The sequence below is a fragment of the Larimichthys crocea genome, chromosome XIII (assembly GCF_000972845.2).
Source record: "Larimichthys crocea isolate SSNF chromosome XIII, L_crocea_2.0, whole genome shotgun sequence".
NCBI classification, from domain to species: Eukaryota; Metazoa; Chordata; class Actinopteri; family Sciaenidae; genus Larimichthys; species Larimichthys crocea.
The window spans coordinates 23,602,750-23,617,071 of NC_040023.1; the positions used below are offsets into that span (position 1 = coordinate 23,602,750).

Below are 14,322 nucleotides of genomic sequence, written 5' to 3' on the forward strand. Positions count from 1 at the left end.
CTGCAAATGAAAAGTGAGAAAATAAGAAAGAAATTGATAAGTGAAATTATGTGTCACAAGCCACCATCGTATGGAGTCTTTTTTTTTTAGTAGCTTGATTCCTTTTAGGATCATTTTTGTAAAAATGTGTAAACATGTGTCAACCCATTTTCAGACCTCATCAGACGTGGCTTTGTAGATCCTGTCGCTGACATAGCTGTGGTCAGACCATTGCAGGCTCAGGAGGTCGTGGCGGTACATACAGCCCCGTGAGGCGGCACATGGAGTTGTCATATTCCGGCAGTGCTCAAGGGCTTCCTCCCACGTCTTGTTCTCAGTCACCAGCACCAGGTTGTCAATAATGCAAAGAAAACGAAACTCTTGAAAGCAGCTCCTGCTGTACCACTTATTAGTGTCCAAATCATACATGGCACAGTCTGCGTTACTTGGCTCTCCTGGTGCCCACTTTCTGTAGTTAGATTGCGATTTTCCAATCCAAGACCAGGTGTCACCACCCCTTCGGTACAGTCCAATCCAGCTTCTATACTTTATCTTATCTGTGTTATTTTCATTGACAGTGATTAGGACACCATCCTTGTACTGACAGAACTCAGAAGCTTCAAACCAGCTAAGGTCTGTTTCATCATATTGAATGTTGCCATGAATTGAGCAGTAGAAATGATTTTGATGTGAACATTTACGACTGTGCCATACTGTTTGTTCGTCTACCGATGCACATAGACCACTGGACTCTCCAGGGGCCCATTCATTGCTCCTCGAGAGGTCGCCTCCTGATAGCCCTTCTCCAGTTCTGAAAGAAAGAAATTATATCTGCAGCTTATATTTGAAGACATCAGCATAAAGATCATTTCAGACAGGTTACACACTTTATATTCACATCCATCCAGGCTGAGTCATTGTTCGGGCTTCTTTTTAGACCAATCCAGAATTTTGAGACACCATACTTCCATAACCACTTAGTCCAACCTTCTTGCATAATGGACCCAGTAACTAAGTCAACGCGATGATTCAGGCAGTGTCGTCTTGCCAATTCCCACTTATTTATTGCATATGGAGAGTGGACCCATTTCCTGAGCGATGCCTCCAAGGAAAGAGCAGCCATGAGCAGAAGGCAGACTGTAAGCGCAGGGTTGGTCTTGTTTCCCATGTCTTGTCTTGTCTTGTCTTGTCAAAGTTGTTTCTAGTTGTAGAAGGCTTATTAGTCAGGTCAGTTTGTGGTGTCATGTGGCTGGGTGAGTAGCTATAACTCTGGTCACTCCCCCATAGACACACCTCAGCATATCCAGCTGACCAGTAGCATCTCTCCACACTCCTCCACACCCCTGTTACAGTCATGTTAGTCATATAGTTATTATTATTAGTATTTTTAATTATAATTATTTTTATTATATATAAATTATAACATATAAACATTTGAGTTCAAAGCAATTTGAATCAGGGCAGGAATGGCAGACTTTTAAAATGGCACTATAAAAAATGGCTGCAATAAAGATGGGAAAAATATTTAGTAATGTATCATAAAAAATGGAAAGAAAGCAGTAGCTGTACAAATGCAAACTTGACCAAAGCCACTGAAAAGAAGCCAGTTCCAGGATCCTTCTATGGATTTAGGTACAGTCACGGATCTGTCACAGCCTGTCACATGTTTTCTTGCAGTGAAATATATCTAGGTATATATATCTATTATATAGCTACTACATATATCTATTCCATTAGCCATCCAATCTATCAAAAAGTCACATCAAAGTGGTACTTAAGCCAAACTTTCAGGGCTAATGGGATATATTGTGAAAGTTTGTCACCATCATAATGGACTGTCGAGGGGGAGGAAGCAGGGACACAAATTGTATAGTTTTGGTGTTTATCTCAGTTTATTCTGAGTTTATTCTCTTCATTTCTTTTTTTGTCACTTTTTTTGTGCCTGTCATTTCCAAGAGATTCACCATGTCCAACCTTCTTATCTTATCTAAACAATATTTTCTTCATTCATAGCTCTCCACAACAGACCACTCAGCCTCTCTTTGTGCCTGACCACTTCATTAGTTCTCATCAAAATATTGATGTAAATAAGACCAGAAATCATTGGATCTAATCTACCAAACATCATGTTATATTGAAGCACAAAAAGTCACATTTATGAGTGATCAGAAACCACCAAAAGGTGGAGTGGTAAAAAACATATAGACAATACATCCAAGTGTTGGCTTGGATGTATTGTCACATGACAAATGACAAGGACAGGATGAAAAACGAACAAACCAAATCCAGTCGTGTGTGGTGTGGTGAGGCGCTGTTTCTTTAGGCTTAATTCAAATTTTCTACATTCAAAACTATCCAGTCTTAATGCTTGGATAGGGAAATTAGGATGCAGGCAAATGACCCCATTTGAATTTTTAAGTCGAGATGCTGATGACGGCATCCTTATAATCACACCTGACCTCTCTCAGCACAATGTTATTGATTCAGACAAAGTGTCACACTGTGCTTCAGTTAAAGCGAAACGACTGACAGCTATCTGAACAGAAGATGTCGACAGAAGGATGAAGAGCAAAGACATGGACACATAAAGTCATCACACCCCCATTACAAATTTTCAATACCAATGTAAAATGAGATTTATTTTATAGACTGCATAATTTCTCTCAGGAGTTTTAAAAATTATTATTCTCATTATTCCTTCACTGAGAACAGGAACTTAATTTTATGATACACTTTGCATGCAATATAAGTGATTGCTGAGTTTGACGGAATGATATGATGTATCACATTGTTGGTCCTACAGTTGAGGTGGACATTGAAGTGCCATAGTTACACAGAAGAATCTGTGCCCATGCATTTGTTTAACCCACACCCCAAAACTAATTTAATTTAATAAAAGTCAAGTTTATTGTTAATGCTAAGAGTAACCAGCGTTGCACTAATAAATTGTTCATAGTTTTGCTCCTGAGACCTGTGAAACATCTTGTTCCTATTGCAGCATGTTGAGTGAAACAGTAGGTGGCACTGTAGCAAAATCATCATAAATATTTTCAAAGCTTTTTGTATCATTTCCTTTTAAGTGGGTGTATCTCGGCCAAGGCAGGAAAAAGCAGAAGTGAAACATTTCTTCTATATTAGGATGCAGGGTGTGTGCTCAGTCTTGCTACTGCAGTACCCTATAAGAGACAACAGGTGGCTCTAAAAGTTTCTGTGGCTTCTCCATCTTTCTTTCACAAATGTCTCATACCAGAAAATGATTTGGAGGAATCAGAGAATGTGGTAACAGGAGTTACGCTCCCTTTCCTTCTGAGAGGAGACTTTTTATTATGTTTCATTAAGTTTCATCATCTGGCTCCACAGCCTTCTGTGTCCTTATACCATTCTTTGCACTCATAATTAGGATCATTTTATATCCTTGTTCGACAGGTGACTGTAAGGTGCCAACAGGAAATAGAAATCATGCAGTTGTATGGTATTAATTCTATACATCTATAATTTTTTTGGTTACATTACTATAATGTCTCAAGCCTTTACATGAATGATTTTTATTAACATCATTACTGCCAGGTAAGTGCTGTCTCCATGTCTTCACAATAAATTTCTTTTTATCCTGAAATGCACAGCACACATAAAATCATGTAAAATGTGAAAATAAATATCGACTCATATTTTCAGTGAAGATTGGAAATGTGATGAGTAAAATAAGGACTAGACACCAAAAATCGAAAATTTAGGAGTTAACAGAAAAAAAGGATTGTGAAAACAGACCAGCTACAGATAGTTTAGAGTATTAGTATGTAACATTTCAAGAGCTTATTATTTTAGAGTGTACACAAATGAAACTGTTGTCTACAACACTATGGTTAAAGTTTGTTTAGATTTAAGCACAAAAAACATCCTGTGTTCATTGTCACATACTCACTAGATAATCTGTGAAAAAGTGAAACGGTTACTCTATCCTCTATAAACTCTGTAGATGGACTATCTATATAAAGTGTTACCATATTTTCTATACTACATTTTAATTATTTCGGTTACAATATTATTTATTTATTCATCCAGCTATATTTGTGTTTGGTCTATGACACAGTGAACAGATAATAATGAAACAGGACAACTTGAGCGCTTGAGGTTTTTCAAGTTTTATTTCTTTGTCTCCTAACTCTTAAGCAGAGTTACAGTAGCTCTACCTCTCAACTTCCTCTTTCCACTGGTGATTAAACTTTTAAAACACACCAACAGGGAGATGGATACAGCAGTTACCATAGTACTGAGCCATAACGACACATCTAAGTGGCAGTGGGAGGTGGAGAGGGGGCACACGGACACAAATACTGTCACCGACCGATCGTCATTAAAGGAAAAAACAGATAAACTCAGAACACTCAAACACACTGTCGCTGCTGCCTACGTATACTGTAGTAGAGCTAAGGGCTGTGATGCTATGATGGCTATGGGTGGGGCCTGTGTGTAAAAGAGAAGGGGATGGGGGTGGGTGAATGACTGGGGTGGTCCCTTTCCTGACTTCCTTTGTGGATAGGAAGTGTCTACTCCTTGGAGTGCATGTACAGCAGCAGGTCGGCAACACGGTGGCTGTAGCCGAACTCGTTATCATACCTGGAGAGAGAGTGAGAAAGAGAAATGAAATGTTTGGTCAACTGTTTGGTCTCTTTATGGTCTTCCTTCCTGCTTTAGACATGGGTCAGACAAAGATGTCTGAAAACTAACCAGGAAATGAGCTTGACAAAGTTGTCGTTGAGGGAGATGCCGGCGCCAGCATCAAAGATGGAGGAGTGGGTATCACCGATGAAGTCAGAGGACACCACCTGCAGAACACAAACCACACTACAAGTCAGATATACTGTAGTGTAGCCAGGCACAGCTTAGGCAATACATTACTAATAATCACAAAATACAAACTCGTTCAGTCACAGTTTCTGTTTACATTTTATAAATAAAATGAATCAGAATTTATTTAAAATGTGAATGAATAAAAGACTATAGCCTGGCCTGATCCTCTCCACCCCACCCCATCCTATCCCCACTGACCTACAGTTTTAGTTCTGGCATCATAACTAACCATGTATTTGCTTTACAGTTGATGTGGAAATAACTTTGGGTGTTACCTGGTCCTCGGTGTAACCCAGCACTCCCTTCATGGGCCCATGCGCTGCCTTCTTGCAGGCTTCCTTAATCTCGGCATAAGATGCAGGCTTGGACAGCCGGCACGTGAGGTCCACCACGGACACATCAGCCACTGGCACCCTGAATGCCATACCTGTCAGCTTACTAGAGACAAGACAGACCAAAGAGAGAGACATTGGACCTGTGTTAACTTCTGTTTTTTTCTTAGCTGCAATTAGAAAAGATGCCTCTTAGTATCAGGCTGATAACAAATGTGTTTGTCCTTACCCGTTGAGTTCAGGGATGACTTTGCCCACTGCCTTGGCGGCACCGGTGGAGGCTGGGATGATGTTCTGGTGGGCACCGCGGCCATCACGCCAGGCCTTAGCGCTGGGACCATCCACTGTCTTCTGGGTGGCTGTGTATGCATGGACTGTAGTCTAGAGAGAGGAGGGTCATATTACATGAGGCATCAAGAACTCTTTAAAGATAAATAATAATTATATAAACTGTAACAGAAAGAGTGTTACATGTGGATACTAAGTAACTGTGGTCAAAAGGATGCATGTTCTCAGAAGATAAACTAATTTGCTGTGACTTACCATGAGAGCCTCCTCAATGCCAAAGTTATCATGGATGACTTTGGCCAGGGGTGCCAGGCAGTTGGTGGTGCAGGAGGCATTGCTATCAGTAGAAAGACAGACATGGTCATCAATTACCAGATTCAGGTCTCTTTACACATGTAAGTACAAAATGGAATTGCAACACACAAATCTAGAAACATGCTTATGAAAATAAAAAATCTACAGGTATATTACCTGACAATGGTCATGGAGGAGGGGTCATATTTGTCCTCATTGACTCCCATGACAAACATTGGCGCATCAGGTGAGGGGGCGGACACAACCACACGCTGAGCTCCTCCCTGGAGGTGAGACTGTGATCGGACAAGAGAGAAAAAGGGCACAGGTTAGAAACAGGACCAAGTGGCAGTCAGTGTATTTGTTTCTGTACATGTGCTTGTATGTACGTACAGAGGCCTTCTCCACGCTGAGGAAAACTCCGGTGGACTCGACAACGTACTTGGCTCCGGCGCTGCCCCATGGGATCTCTGCTGGCTTCATACTAGAGTGAGGAAAAGAACTCGGTCAGTCTAAAATGAAATAAGGTTACACTTGGCAAGTAACGCAAAACTACTACAAAAGTCTAAAAACATATAAAAGAGATAATGAGCAGTGAGGGATTATCTTGTTAGAGTAATACATCCTGTGCTTTCTAAATAAGTATACCTTTGGAAGATGCCATGCTAATCATGAATAGAAGATAATTTTTCTATTAACACCTTGGTTTGTAAACATAATAGCCTTGCCAAAAATTAGATGGTGTGACAAAAACAGGAGACTCTGAGGAGAAACCTCTGTACAAGAATGTCTAATCCTCCTTTTTGTTGGTGTTGCCTTTTACAGTGATGACCCTGTTATTCAATGGACTAAAACAACAGCCAGTCTATCGGGTGGAGGGGTAGCTATATGGGTGAGGCCCTAGGCAGCAGAAAGCCTCATTCCTTTGCCTTGAATTCACTCTTGATATTAAGGACCAGGAGGTCAAACTGGCACAAAATACCTCACCTCAAATGAAAAATAAAGTACATAATTTTAACTGAACTCTGATAAAATTTAAATTGTGATGAAGTGGCACTTCAGCTGGCCTCTTCTTCAGCTCACTTCATCAGCAGTTATCATCAGTGTCAACACTGCTGATATCTGTGCAGCAAAGCCGCTAAACATACAACGGCATCATCACTTACCACTGGAACACAGAGATGGCGTTGCCATCGACGACGAGCTTTCCATCCTCTTGGGCGACCTCACCATGGTAACGGCCATGGGTGGAGTCGTACTTGAACATGTAGACCTAGGAGGCAGGAGGAAAATCATGGGGGTTATGAGGATGGAGGTTTAAAACTCAAGTCCAGTTTAGGTATTGAAATAATGCATAAACTATAGATCAATTTTAGTACGTAAGCCCAAAATATTTTAACAACTGAAGGTTTAAATCTCAATTTTGTATCCAATATCTGAAGTGAGTAATTATGAATCTCACACAACAGGTGTTCCACTTTATCTATACTACATTTATATGAACATTTTAGTTTTCTTACCATGTACTGCAAGTCAATGAAGGGGTCATTGATGGCCACAACCTTGATGCCTTTCTGAAGGCAAGCCCTCAAGACCAGACGGCCAATACGGCCGAAGCTGTGAGGAGAGAGGGAGAGAGAGAGAGAGAGAGAGAGAGAGAGAGAGAGAGAGAGATTAATAATAGTTGTTTTGGGAAATGTGGGAAACTTCCTCAGGATGTGAAAGCACTCTTGGGACCTCACATGAATCTTCTAACAAGGCCTCAAACTGCAACTACAAACATAACTTTGAGTGGTTTTACTACCATAAAGAGGACCGGCTCATTAATCCCCATCATCAAAAACATCATGAAATCATAACTTCTCACACTCCTATACTCCTGGAGCTCCACTGCTGTAAAGATATGCTTAATGTAAGTTTAAATGTAACACTTTAATAACTACCAGAAACTGTTGTGGAAATAATGAATGGCCACACCAAAAATATACTTCACTGACTTTCTATCCTAATTGTCGTAAAAACCAGTCTGAATCATCCTTTTTATGAAACGTGTGTGTTTAAAACTCACCCATTGATTCCAACACAGAGATCTGACATGGTTGCTGCTGCTTGGGGGAGTTACCTGTGTGGAAAAAAAATATATAAAAATATTAGAAACAGAACCACCTTTACCGAATGATGAAAATAACATGAAATACAGGCCATCCAATCAGACTTATGTCCTCTAGCTGGCAAAGTCAGATGACTGAGCCAAAAGAAAAATGCTTCTGCTCTTATTACCAATGGCAGAAATCAATACAGCTTCATGTGCCAGCAAATGGCCTTGTCTTTGTCATTGAGTTTAAATATGCAATAGTATGCTTGACAACAAAAAGCACAAGTATACACAAGTGCATGACAAAGAGTTGCCCTGGCAGCAGGAGGCACCTTTAACCAGGTTGGTTGCTGGAAATATACAATTGTGTGTGTGTGCGTACTGTGCATGACCAATCTGCCACAAAAGTGTGAAGCCACTGTTCTTCAAGCTCTACAAACCTTTTAAAAACCTGTATCTGCATGTTTGTGCATTACATTTCACTTTCTTCCATTGTAGGCTCTTCCTTTGTTCCTCAACCTGTTACATACACAGTACCGTACTGTTACCGTCTGTCCTCTCCTAACATTGCAGTGTGTTTCCTCCACTGCCTTACTCCTTCCTCTTTTATACACGCAGAGTAATGTGAACCAACATGCTCAGATACAGTAAGCCTCTGCCTTCATGCATCTTCTTGATAAAAGTATGCATCTGAAAATGCTCTGTGGATCATGTTTTAACTTCTGATTTGTATGTTGTGATTTTCTTTGTGGTGTCAGCTGTAAGGTCTGTACAGCTGTGCTAAAAAATACCAAGAATGTTGGTAGCTTCACAGCACATTGGATAGGTGGTGTTTGTTGTTAGTAACAGAAAAAATACAGGCTGTCAAAGAGCATATTTTACATGCAACTGCTGCAGGAGTATGGTGGTGTTACATCAAGCAGGGACATGTTTAGAAAACAATGGTATAAGAAGGGAGGGAGAAAGTGGTAGGTAGGTATGTAACGCAACAAACAGAGACTTGCCTGCTGACAGCAGAGAGAGGAAGCACGGCCTTGACTCAACTATGTGACCTCCTTTCTACTCTACTTTCCTGTTTCTGCTCTCTACGCCTCCTCTGTCCTCTCCTCCTACATTTCTCCATTTTTTCTACCAATTGCATCTCCTTCCCCTCCGCCATCTTCTCACTTACTCCACCTCTTCCTCCCGTTTGCTGTCCTTAGTGCGTCTATACACTGTATTATCTGCAGCTTCACAAATCTATACAAATGCATGTGACTTGGTACAGAAAACTAGTTGAGACTGCAGCGCGCTGCAATGGTTTGAACCTGCCAGCGAGCTCTGGCATTTCTGTGTCTGGGGCCTCTGTTTGAGGAGTTTGCATGTTCATGTTGAGTCTAAATTGCAAATCGGTGTGAATGTGAGTGCGAATGATTTGATTTGTCTCTATGTGTCAGCCCTCTGATAAACTGGCAACCTAGCCAGGGTGTAACAAGCCTCTCACCCAGTGTCAACCAGGATTGGCGTCAGCCCCCTGCGACCCTGATAAGGACAAACAGTTATGAAAAATGAATAAATGAATGTTGATTCAGGATTGGAAGTGAGTTCTGTTTAAGCAGTTTATTTTTATATGTCATCAACTATCAGCTGGTAGCTTAATTTATTTAAACATGTACTCATACAGGTGAACAGACTCAGTAGCGTTGACCAGATGATGGCCAGACCGGTAGCTGTGTGTGTGACAGCCACAGAGTAAGGGCAACACAGATTGTCCTTGGTTGTCATTTTAGACTACTGTAATCTCCTAATCTGTTTTGTGTATGAGTGAGCGTGTGTGTGTGTGTATGTGTGTCTCTCTGCGTGAGTGTATGTGTGTCTCAGTGGGGAGCATGTAGGACAGGCTGTTGAGGTGGTGAAATGCATTGTGGGAGCACTTTAAATAGACTAAAGAAGCAACCAGATTAGGATAAATGATCTCTTCTCTCTTCCACACACACTCTCCAAGATGAACTATGGTAGATCAACCTAGTTGAACTTGAACTCATTCACTTGTTATTGAGCATAAATAGATGCTATGTCTGTCTGTGGAACTGTAACACTACGTGATGCCAGTAAAAAATCAATTCATTGAACGGTCTGACACAGTTTGAACTGTCTGATTTTTAACAAGGTCATCTGTGGTGCGTACTTGTTTGGGACATTTTTTTTCTGTGCCTATTTGTGGTACTTTTCTTTCAGGGTAGAGCAGCCATTTTGTGTTTTGCTGCTAGTGTCTAATACAAGGTCACCAAAGGAGAGAGGGTGAGGGTGTATACAGTATGACAATGCAGTTCTCACATTTCTATGTCTTTCCTCTCCTTTGTACTTGGTTCTCACCATTATCCATTGTGCATTCACAACTCTTTCCTCTCTTGTGAACTCTCCTTCCCCCGGACGCCTGTGTACTTTTTAGCAATTTGTCTTACTTACTGGCTTTCACTCTCTCTACACTAACCATGTCCATTTTCTCTAAACAGAGCAGTTGCCCATGGTTGTTCAGCATAAAATAAATAAAATGGCTGCTCTTCGGATACATGTTAAGAGGCAGAAATCTCTGCAAGGACTTCATGCCTGAATAGCTTTTTATTTGGAGACTTTCATATGCTCTCCCCTCCGTGCCCGTTACTGTTGCCTAGCAGCTTTGTGGGGCCTCGGCCAATCAATAGGAGAAGAGAGAGGTTACACCGGTTGTCATGAAAAAAAGCAGTAAGTGTTTAAATTGTATTAGTTGTAGCTACACTGTTTTATAGTCACACTTTTTAAACACTGACAATATTTAATACCAGGAAAAATCCTCCATAGCCAGCACTTCTTCCCAGGTCTCTTCACCACACAGTCCCACCTTTTTACACTGTAGAGACCAATCAGCCCTGATCTGGTATTCAACACTCACGCAGACGTGTCCCAGCTCACAGAGGCAGTATTGTGCAGCGCAGGGCTAAGAAGTTACATGTTGTTAACCGCGGCTTGCAATCTGCTGACACTCATTAAAACGGAGGAAGAAGAAGCAGACAGACAGCTTCACATATGAAGTGTAGCAAGAGCTCTCTTCAGTGCTAGTGTGTATCTGAATTGATTTACTTGTACTATACTGATGTGAGCATACTGTAATACATGATTCGGTTTTCTGCAGTGCAGCCACCTCCTCTAGAGAGACACTTTACTGTGCCCCTTGTGACATCCAATTTTTCCATTTTCTGTTCAACCTTCCCTCTTTCATCCTCGCTTCTGTCCATAAATCTTATACCTTCTTCATCACCAGTCTCACTAAACCTATGAGAGCGTCACTCATGGCAGGGGTGGTGCGACCATCCCCTCCTCTGATTGGTTACCCAAAGGCGAGAACCAGCCAATCAGAGAGGCTTTAATGTGTCCATACATGCAGCTACTCACTTGTCCACTCTACTTGTCCTTCTGTCTCCTTATCCTTCCATTCATACTTCTTACTTAATTTTTTGGCTCATTCACCTTATTTTGTCCTTGACCTGCTATTTCTCTGTTTTCCCTTAAATTCCTCCCTTAGCTCAGTCTTGTGGTCTCTCTCTTGCTTTTTAGGCTCAGTGACTATCATACCTCCTCCTCTTTTCCTCACCACCAAAACATTAAAATTCAACTCCCTCCCTCCATCTCCCTATTCCTCTGTCCTCGCCACTCTTTGTCCGTCTAGCCTCCCTCCGTTTGGCACAACCCTGCCCTCCCTCTGAGCTGCGACCCATTTTCCTCGCACCATCCCAGATCTTAATCGGGAGGTTGGTTGCTGGGTGCCACACGCGCGCGTGTGTGTGTGTACATGTGCACGAGCGTCCACTGGTGGAAAGATAACTCGTAACCAGTCGACCAGAAAAGAACAAAAACAACAGGCTGCATCAGATGATAAAATCTCAAAACTAAGCCAGAATCTGTTGGATGGATGAAAGAGCGGGGGACTGAAGAAGGCATGACACAGCATTTCACTTCTGCCAACACCTCCTCTGGTGTGAAGCACCAACACTTTGCCGAACAATCTTTTCACTGTGTGGAGCATAGAGCCCTTTAAGTGTGTGGACTTCCGTCACTTGCCGCTAACCCTTATACGGACCCGAGTTTTGAAGAGCACACATACTACATAGACAGATCTCATTAGTCTCTATAATGATGACTGAACTTTACTGGTACAGAGTGACTGCTTTCCAAAGCTGTTACAGTTTCAGAGTAAAACTACAACTTGGAAATAACCTTTATTTATGTCAGTTCAGACTAAAGCTTTTACACTCAGTTTATATCAGTGTATTCTTTGGAAATTCGTCAGTGAGTGAATGAACTCACTGACTCTGCTCTTACTTTTCCTGCACACTATGCCACTCCCCCGAGCCGTCCTCCTTCATATACTTTCTGTGTCTCATGCCTAATCAAACCTTCCTCCAGCTCTCTAACCCTCTGCCACACCCTCTCTCTCTCTGTCTCTCTGTCCAGTAGTTTTCCACTGCAGTGCATTGATTGGCTAGAGGCCAGACAGACTATCCAATTAGATAATGTTTTCTCCTGTTGTCCGCCTCTCAGAGAAACAAATACAATAGAGACTGAACAAAACGGTCCAGTTATACACCCTCAATGCAAACGCTGCTGAACTGGGCTCAAACTTTCTGTGTTGTCTGCAACTTTAGAAACTTTTCTTCTGCTCAACTTTCCTTTAGCATCATGCAAGCTTTTTATAGGCCCATCACGGAGGCCACATCACTTTGCTGTTGTACACAAGTCAGTTAAATGTCTGACACCATCACATCAGCTGTCAGGTGCAGGCGCACACAATGCTTACTTGTCCTACTCAGCAGGCATGATGTCCCGCTGACAAGCACAGACGAAGAAGAAGACAAATAGTGTTTTATAAATGTAGTGACTTACTAATGCAGTTCAACGCTGCTGTGTGCTGTGTACACACCGACCGTCATGAATTAGTAAAAGGTGTGCCATATCAAACTACCCAGGATTCAATAGGAGAGGTACATGTGACTGCTCTGCAGAGGTAATGCTGTACCACGCACACACTGCCCATAGCCCTGTGAGCTTGTGTCAGCAGACAGATGACAGACCCTGTCATTTGCCTCCTCTCCTTTCAGAACCTACAGTACAGTCGTACAGTTTTATGCTGCGTTTGTTAATTTCTCATATCCTGCTAGATAAAAAAAGCACCTGCGCTTGAATAACTGCAACATATATTTTTTTTTAAAAAAAGAAAGAAAAACTGCCTTGTTTGTAGATAGGGGCCTTTTATGTCGCAGTTGTGTATGTCCTTCCCTGCTGCAGGGTTTATTTCCTTAAATTGGTGATGGTTAGATGCTGAGTCACTCTCCTTCTTATTCCTTCTCACTTACACACATCCTGTACAAGATGGCAGGTCGAGCATAGCAGCTGCAGAGCATAAATGAGTAGGATACTCGTGCTCATCTCAGTCTAGACATAACCATCCTAACTTTAAGTGGAAAACTTGTGTTAATCTATAAAAAAAACCCTGTCATAACCAAAATGACTGTATGTAAATTAGTAACAAAATGACAAAACTGACTTTTAGCGGTAGTCATTAGTCACTAAATGCAGCATACACTTCACTAGTCTGTGGTGATTTTTAGGCCAGGCAGCCTGTGCTAAACTGTGACCAACATGAGTCACATGCTAATTTGATGAAAGGTACGTACAAGTATGTAGACCACGAGTACCTTGTGTGGGTTATATCTTCTCAGTAACACTGTTGTGTAGCCTTGTTAGGCTGGAATAACATGTCATGTGTGTTGCTAGTGTGCTCTAGATAATCTCATTGGCTCTTAGTTTTCTCCTTGCTCAGCAAAGAGGCATCATGTCACTGACATTTACATTTCAGACACCTAGAGCAGTATGAATGTCAAAGTAATTATGAGCTTCATGGTAATCAAAATCTGTGTCTCTTATGCAAGTAATCTCCCTGTCTCTAATAAAAATAAAATACTCCGAACAGGCATATCTTTGGCCAATACTAGCCTGTCATGATGTACAACTGTAGCATTTGGCCACTGCGAAAGTATTAAAGCAGCACTGCAAACTGTTATCCACTGACGCGTAGCAAATTGATGCTACTTTGTTTCCAAAATTATAATCTGAGGTCTGGCAACACATACAGCTTTGACCACAATACTTGGCAGCTCCCTGGCATCTGACCTTCAGTCATCCACGGCCTAAGAGCTACGAGATGTGCCTCTATATCCATGAATACAGTGAAAACATTGTCTAGTTGCAAAGGAGTATGAGAATAAAGATAAAGTAGCAGGTCAGCATCACTACAGCCGCTCTGGGCCTGCAATGACCTTCCTCAGCTGGAGTGATGACCTTCAACAGTGAGACATGGCTACATCTGCATGTACCACGCCTACATGAGATGACATAAAGTAGCTGCAGGAAAATAGTGATTGCCACAATTAATAACACAGTATTATACTGTATTATTACTATTATTAT

General features: G+C 41.5%; 2 protein-coding genes across 2 annotated transcripts in view; both read right to left on the reverse strand.

Annotated features, from left to right (window-relative positions):
* LOC113747427 (macrophage mannose receptor 1-like) overlaps nucleotides 1–1,193 on the reverse strand; it is a 2,683-nt gene extending 1,490 nt beyond the window's left edge. Inside the window, exons 1-2 of the mRNA XM_027287236.1 lie at nucleotides 867–1,193; nucleotides 157–790 (exon numbers count right to left, since the gene is read on the reverse strand). Of these exons, the coding sequence (XP_027143037.1) occupies nucleotides 157–790; nucleotides 867–1,147 (915 nt within the window). The 5' untranslated portion in view covers nucleotides 1,148–1,193. The remainder of the gene's footprint in view (nucleotides 1–156; nucleotides 791–866) is intronic.
* Nucleotides 1,194–4,103: 2,910 nt separating this feature from the next.
* gapdhs (glyceraldehyde-3-phosphate dehydrogenase, spermatogenic) overlaps nucleotides 4,104–14,322 on the reverse strand; it is an 11,960-nt gene continuing 1,741 nt past the window's right edge. The window contains exons 2-11 of the mRNA XM_027286775.1: nucleotides 7,813–7,866; nucleotides 7,265–7,361; nucleotides 6,911–7,017; nucleotides 6,138–6,228; nucleotides 5,922–6,040; nucleotides 5,706–5,787; nucleotides 5,392–5,543; nucleotides 5,106–5,268; nucleotides 4,708–4,805; nucleotides 4,104–4,596 (exon numbers count right to left, since the gene is read on the reverse strand). Coding sequence (XP_027142576.1) covers nucleotides 4,527–4,596; nucleotides 4,708–4,805; nucleotides 5,106–5,268; nucleotides 5,392–5,543; nucleotides 5,706–5,787; nucleotides 5,922–6,040; nucleotides 6,138–6,228; nucleotides 6,911–7,017; nucleotides 7,265–7,361; nucleotides 7,813–7,841 — 1,008 coding nt within the window. The 5' untranslated portion in view covers nucleotides 7,842–7,866 and the 3' untranslated portion in view covers nucleotides 4,104–4,526. The remainder of the gene's footprint in view (nucleotides 4,597–4,707; nucleotides 4,806–5,105; nucleotides 5,269–5,391; nucleotides 5,544–5,705; nucleotides 5,788–5,921; nucleotides 6,041–6,137; nucleotides 6,229–6,910; nucleotides 7,018–7,264; nucleotides 7,362–7,812; nucleotides 7,867–14,322) is intronic.